The sequence below is a fragment of the Mesitornis unicolor genome, unplaced genomic scaffold (assembly GCF_000695765.1).
Source record: "Mesitornis unicolor isolate BGI_N332 unplaced genomic scaffold, ASM69576v1 scaffold49155, whole genome shotgun sequence".
Classification (NCBI taxonomy): Eukaryota; Metazoa; Chordata; class Aves; order Mesitornithiformes; family Mesitornithidae; genus Mesitornis; species Mesitornis unicolor.
This window is the reverse complement of record NW_010188468.1, coordinates 20130-27433: the sequence shown is the minus strand read 5'-3', so window position 1 is coordinate 27433 and position 7304 is coordinate 20130. Positions and strand designations below refer to the sequence as shown.

The window sequence follows — 7304 nt, the reverse complement described above, 5'->3', positions numbered from 1 at the left end:
ACAACTTCTGGCATAAACAACTACCAAACATGTGTAAGAGGACAAGAATTTGGCTTTAAACATATTTGCAAATAGTAACTAAAATGCATGCCTAGACTTACAGAATAAGACAATTGATTTGATTTGGTAAAAGTGCAAAACCCACCATCATTACACACTTTTGAGAGCCTGAAGGTGCATTAAGATTTGGTTTAAATTTCCTAAAGCAAAATACATGTGCTTCCTACACTTCTTTGGTTAGTTATTTATTCTCCTTCAGGAAACTTTCACTCTGCCCGCCAGAAAAGAATGTGGAGATGATAAGGTCTGAAATGCTGGCTGAACAGCAAATAGGGCAGGCATCAATGGAGTGGGTGCAAAAGAAAGCAAGATTGTAATTTCAGCTTACACTGCAGTGCCTTGCAGTTGCACCAGACAGAAGACGTCTAAAACCTCTCCATCCCATTCCTCCTCCTCACATTGGTCACACAGCTCTGTCTTTCGCTTCATCTGGATCGCCAGGCACTGTGCAAATGCTGACTTATCCTTTACTAATCATGTACTAAGAACAACTTTTTCTCCACTTCTACCTGGAATTATAAAGGTGTTTTCATACACTTTGAGTAACAACTTCTGAAAATAGTTACAAAATATTAAAGCCATTAAGTGTGCGGTACCACCTAATCTCTTTGCATAGGCTAAAACCTCTGTATAGGTTTCACATAGGTTAAAACTGCCTTGAAAAATGGGTGCTAAAGTAAAATATGATTGAAAAGTGTCTTATTGCACCTTATTGGAACATAAAACTTTGGCTCACATTTTTGGAGGTGTCCTTCTCCCTCCTTCACATCCTTTCATGCCACTCTCACAGGAAACAGAAAAGCAATTTTGCACGTGAGCTAGCATTACATGAATAGAGCTACTCCACTTTCTTTTCAGAAAGAAAAAAAACAGCTCAAACATCAGACTAAGAGCTTCCTGAAGGGCAGAAAGAAAGAAAAAAACAAAACAAAACAAAACGAAACACAAAGGAAAACAAAACCAAGAGAATGAGTTTCCACACTTTTGATGTACATCATTGTTTAAAATGGGCTATTTTTCAGTTAGGGATGAGGTCTTACTCAGGACATATTTCCCCTTTCCTCAAGTCCCCAGAAGTAAGAGCAACACCAAAATCTAGCTTTTCCTTTCTGCTGTTACCATTATTGCAGTCTGCTTCTGCTTTGTTTTCTTGAAAAAATAAATAATGAAACCTTTGCAAAAGGAAAACCAGCCACAGCTTAAATAAATAGTATCTATAAATAGTATCTTAGTCGTAACTATATAATACTGCAAGTGCATCACTGAACAGATTCATGTGATAAAAAGAGATCTTTTGTGTCACATATTTTACTCAAGTTAAATGTTTATATTCTCTTTCAAGTGAAAACTTAAAATTCCCAAAAGAGCAACAATAAGCTTGAAAAATCAGGCTAGACGTCAGCAGCTGACTATTAATAACCATCCTCTGTGCTAATATTTGTTTGCCCGGGGCAGCCAGTGTCCATAATCAGCATTCGTCTTTCATCCTCCTCAGCTGGGCTGTCTGGCAGGTGCTGGGTGGGGTGAACACCGAGGGGTCGGCAATGCCCAGCTTTAGATCAAAAAAGCGAGTGGAGGTCGTCACGCTGTAGTTCTTTGTGTAGGTTTCCTGTACCGGGTAACAGTCTTTGACCGTGTAAACGCCAACCCAGGATTCCACTGCAACCAAGCAGAAATGTGACTACTTTAGATGAGGAACATGAATGAATGTGTCACGATGATGTTAGAGAGTCAAAAAAATGGCCATTCCGCAAGCAAAGCCTATAGTCTGCAACTGCCCATATATTTCTGCCCCTATGCACTGTAACACCAAGAAAGGCCAAAAATCTGGTGTAATTTGGACACCACAGTGATCTTAAACCTGAACATGTTGGTGTCAAGTATGTTTCAAATGACACCATCACGGCATTGGTATGTCACCTTTCCAGTACACCTCTCCTGAAGGACCGTCACTTCTGCTGAATTCTAAATTTTGATGTGTTCTGCAGAAGTCTGATTTTCTCTCATTTCTCGTGCCTTTTCAGTATCAGCACTTACTCACTTCACCCGTAAAGCAATGCAATACTCTGCTTTCCCAGAAGGCAAATTTTGGGTGACATGGGGACATCTCACCTTGCACTCTGTTTTTCACGAGTTGAAAGGTGTAATTACCGAAAACCTGTGGTTAATTTCAAAATGTTGGCCCTCAACTCAGCCTTTTACACTCTAAAATACATAGTTCCCCAAACTACATGGGACATCCAATTCCTTTCTGTGCACAGGAAGTCCTGCACTCACTACCCAAGGAAGAACTTGTCCTCTGCTGTGCTGGGGACTCCTCTGCACCAGACCTGACAGCCACAGCATCTTGCTTCCACAGCCTTTGGTCCTCTATAATCTTAACTGCCATTCTTACACTGATGATAATCAACACATCTTTAATACAAATAAACATTACTTTGTTTCACCTTTTTCCATCTCACTGTCACAAGCACAGAGGGTTTGTTTCATTTGAAGAGGAACATTTCCAAATACAACTCCAGTGCCTCCATCTCTTATTTTAAATCATTCCATCAATTCATATGATCATTATCATGTTCATTCTTTAAATTCCTATTCCTCTCAAACATTTCTACCAGTTCATTAATTATTTCAAGACTACACTCAATGCTGATATCCTCCATATAAGTGACATAGCAAGTCTGTCCCTTTTTTTAACTTCAGTTTAATTCCATGATGTGCTTATCTCAGGGCTTTTCTATTGCTCTCTTCCTGCCTTGTCCTCTGCCATCACTAGTATATTCACCACTAATCTACTTCACCACTAATCTATTTCTGCAGTGAAACCACCATCGAGGTGGTTTCCTTTGAACATCCTTCGCTTCTAAAACCTCACTTTTAAATCTTGTTTATTTATCCCATGCATCTCTTCTGTGTTCTTTCTTTACTCCTTCTGTCATACACCACTTCATCCAGTTGGTTCATTTATTTCTGATCTCTTGACAGCAGAAACCCATGAGGTCAAAATACAAAATTACCAACTGTGATCATAAATCAGTTCCTCTGAGTGATGCCTGCATGATTTTTTTCCACTCCCAAGGAAGCTTATTTTCTCTCACTTGGCAGCTACCAAACATAATTCTTTTCTGTCCTTCCAGTATTGTGTGATACACTGCACCACAATCACATTATTGGAAATTGATAAGCTGCATATACAGCATCTAAAAAAGGGTGGCAAGCTGTGCAATATTTGAACATAACACTCCAGGGCATCCTAATGTACCAAAAGCATTCTGACTACAATGAGTCTAGTTTTGAGTATCCAGAAATGGAGGATTCTTTTCCTCAACAAGTCTTTTATCAGAATTTTGAAATAAAAAAATGAAGTAAAATATAATGCTACCGAGGCATCCTCTATCTCCACTGAAACCTTAATAATTTTAACAGAAATATAATTTCTAGAATCCAAGCCATTATTAGCTGAAAGGTGGATGGGTAGACAACTTTAAGTTACTATTTTTCAGAATGATCATACAGGAAAGCACTGGAGATTCAAAATACTACAGGACGAAAATTACACATCGTTAACTGAATGTATCTGGATATTAAGTTCCATAAAAGTTCCAAAAATACTGGATCTGAAAAACAAAATTCTTGGAGTGAGTGATAATTTGCCTCTTGTAGAATACCAGAGGATATGTCGACCTAGTTACAGAGGTCTAACAATCTTATCCTTCATTTTCTGCTTGATTCTTTCTACTTTTATTCAAGAAATAAATCTTTTCCCCTGGCGAAATGCTCGGGTTCATAACCAGTCTATATATTAGGTGTCTACAACCATAAGCATTGCATTAGCTGAATAATGCCATCAATTACATGAGGGTTTTAAAATTATTTTTATAGTTGTCTGGGTTATCAGTAAACCAGAGATGAAATTTAAGCCAACATGTTAATAAATTGCTATGCATCCAAAACCATAACATACTGTACCCTGGAAAATTCAGCCTACTTTCTTTTATGACGCAGGTGTTCAGCTGGGAAATGCGGAACTAAGCCTTGAGAGCAGATGTTTCTTACTAGTGTAGTGGATAACAAACCTTAGGTGCACATTAACAACGTCTATTGTTGCAGAACCATATATTGGATGTATTCTATGATAGCATTCGATACTGGTGTGTAGACACACACTGACACCTAATCTGTTTCTATTATGCACAACCTAGTTTGAGTGTGCCCCTAATTATATTACCAGTTCTTCTCTGGATACATTTTGGATACAGGCTGCTGGAGTCAGATGGAAAATTATGCTGTTTCATGCCAAAATCTGTATGATATGAACTAAAATACAATAAAGTCCCTTGGACATATTTGATCCTGCTGAGATATGAAACATTTTCTTAATAAAATGCACTGATAATAAAATGAAACCTGGTGCATAGGTTTTATTTATTATTTCTTCCAGCAAACTTTATAGAAAAATGGCAATCTGGGGTGAAATATGAATAATTTTATTTTCCTCTGAGTAGCAGAGACAATGATTATTATTAAAATGAAAAAAAAAGCATGCACATACATTTCCTGGCTGGTTTTCTGTCAGACCATTCCTGTACCATAACTTCATCTCCAGGTCCCCCGATGTAATACTGATCTTCATAAGTTGAATTGGCGGGAATATCATAAGGATCCCATGGCTCTGTCAGAGCAATCTTCGAACAAAGCTTTGTAACTTGTTCAATCTGAAACATCACTGCATCTTTGTAGAGCAATATATACTCAAAGAATCTGAAACAACAAAAAGCAGTTAATATATATAGTCTTTTTCTATACTAAGCAAGAGGCATTGCTGATAAGTAAGCCTGCCTTTGACTTCTCAGCATAAGACCATTTTCATCTGCATTACACTTTGCCAAACTTTGAGGAAGGCCAACCAGTTAGCCTGAAATTTCCCATGCTGAAAGTTTGTCTCAGCTGACTTTCCAAAATAAATAAATCAGTTCAGCCATTTCTAAGAACAACAGAACAACCTTTCTGAGAACTAGTCAGAGAAAAACATGTTATTATTCCTAGTTTGGGTTTTTTTGGTTTTTTTTTTCTTTTTTTTTAATAACTGTTTCATTAAAAAGCTCTAGTGCCTCCCATGTTTTGGAGAAAGGACGTGAAATTTGGCAGGTGAAAACATTTTATTAAAAGGTGCCCAGATTTGGCTAATTTATAAGCCTTTGAAAAAAATCTGCTTGCATAGGCTGGATACATTCAATTCCCCATGACCGTTTCTCTGTGCTCGTTAGATATGGTATCTGCCATCCTCACAGATGAGCCTCCATGGCAACCCATGTCGCTTAGTGGGACATGCTGGTGCAGGGGGAAGTACACAGTCCCAAGTGCAGAACTGAGAGGGTTTCCCTCTTAATGGCAAAGTTTCTCTCTGGAAGTCATCAGACTCAAGTAGTGAAAGGAGAAAGCAGAGGAGCAAAATAATAATGCAGAGATAAGGAGAGGTGTGGAGATCAATGAGCTTGAGAGCCCAGAAGGTGAGAGCAACAAAATGGATAGTTAATAAGCATTTAAAAACAATCTTCTATAGAGCATGAAGTGACCAAGCCCTGGTCTGAGGAGAGATGATAAACCTCTTTATGGACATTTTCATCTAGTTGCTAGCTACACTAATTGAGTCTACCACAAACACTGTGACTTTGCTTCCATACCTATAAAAAGGAGGTAGTGTGATCCGTACCTTATAACTGGTGACAGAAACTCAGAGAAACTGAAATAAAAATTATAAGTAGCAGTTGATTTGTATATGCAACCAGAAACAACCACAAGCCTAACTTCTCCAGAGTACTTAGCACTATCAATCATCACTCATAGCATCCTCACACATGCTCCGCATCTGTTGCAAAGGAGAGCCAGGAGTCAGCCTCTAATCCTCACCAAAGCTCTGCACTCATTATGAGAGGCTTCCTGTGAATATCTCAGCTCAACTATTTGGCTACAGTCTACTGCTATGCAGTAGAAAAGGAAAGGATGGTATCAATTCCCTCAAACAGCTACCTCTTCCCATCCGTAATTCCTTGCTTCATTCATGATGCTGCCTCCATTTCCTACAAAAAAAAAAGGCTTGAGTGTTCTTCAGACAGTGGTGTCTTCCACTTCCCAAACCTGATGCTAGCCCCTAACAGTATTCATCCTGTGCTGTCAGCAAGGTGGGAAACTGGTGAAAAATGGTGCACACTCCATATAATTGAAGAGATGATGAACGAAAGCAAAAGGGAACCTTCTCCGTGGTATTTCCCAACTCCTGAGTGTTTCTCTTTGCAGTCTTTTGGGGCGGATGTAAAGTTTACATAAAATAGGGCTGACAACAAAACATTTTACGATTTTATTTGTTGCAGTATACAATTGCATCAGACAGGAACCACTTTACCCACCACAGACACAGAAGTACTTAAAGGCTGCACTATGAGAAGTGTGTAAGCATGGTTAAAAGCATCTGAGCAACTTTCCCATCACTTCCTGAGAGGATCATTTATCCAGGCAGGCTAAATGGCATTAGCCAAACTGAACAGTGACGAAGAATCTAAAATGGGTCAAGGAGGCTGACATGAGGCAAGCTAGGGCATACCTCTCACAAATGACCTTACACAACGCTGGAGGTACCTTCTCCTGCTTTCCGTGAGGGAGTCTGTCACCGGAAACTTCTCACATATTAACAAGACTCACACAGAGAGGCTGACATGCCAGAAGATTATATATTGGCTTCCCTGTGGTAAATTGTTCTCCTGCCCATGTCTTAAAATACTCCTGGTTCTGCAATGACTTGTACCAACCTAAACTTGTCTGTCATTTCCTTAGTCAAAGGCAATGTCTCCATCATCGTGATACGCTCCTGAAGAATTCAGTATATACAAACTGGTTCCTTACGTAAACCCAAGTCTGTGACCACGTAAGAACATACATAATTTTTATATCATGTTCAGTCCAGAGAACATACTCACAAGAACACTAAAATACACTTACTTAGGTGTTTGCAACCAGGCTCTAATGACTCAACTACTGTTCAGCTGGCTGCCCAGCAGCTCCCATAAAAGTGGGATGGGGGATGCCTTACAGATGTGTCTATCAACATGTTTGAGACAAATTTCAGTGATAATACAGTAATTTTGTGAAAGAACAAAAAAGCAGTATATTAGCAAAGCACTACAAACTACTGAGAATAAAATTGAAACAATTACATGTTTTTTTATTTTAAATCCTTACTTAAAATT

The 7304-nt window shown here is 38.8% G+C and overlaps 1 protein-coding gene across 1 annotated transcript; it reads right to left on the bottom strand.

Moving 5' to 3' along the window:
* Positions 1-867: 867 nt before the first annotated feature.
* Positions 868-6913, bottom strand: EPDR1 (ependymin related 1). Its single transcript, XM_010185756.1, has 3 exons — positions 6867-6913; positions 4613-4821; positions 868-1719 (listed from the first exon to the last, which is right to left on the bottom strand). The coding sequence occupies exons 1-3, from the start codon at positions 6911-6913 to the stop codon at positions 1529-1531; spliced, it is 447 nt and encodes a 148-aa protein (XP_010184058.1). The 3' UTR covers positions 868-1528.
* Positions 6914-7304: the final 391 nt, after the last annotated feature.

Bases quoted from the DNA above. Each gene is read 5' to 3' on its own strand.
- EPDR1 (XM_010185756.1), bottom strand. From the start codon at position 6,913: ATGATGGAGACATTGCCTTTGACTAAGGAAATGACAGACAAGTTTAG. The intron at 4,822-6,866 runs GTTGGTACAAGT...TTGTTGTTTCAG, and splicing joins GAAATGACAGACAAGTTTAG to ATTCTTTGAGTATATATTGC. The intron at 1,720-4,612 runs GTATGTGCATGC...GCTTGGTTGCAG, and splicing joins CAGAAAACCAGCCAGGAAAT to TGGAATCCTGGGTTGGCGTT.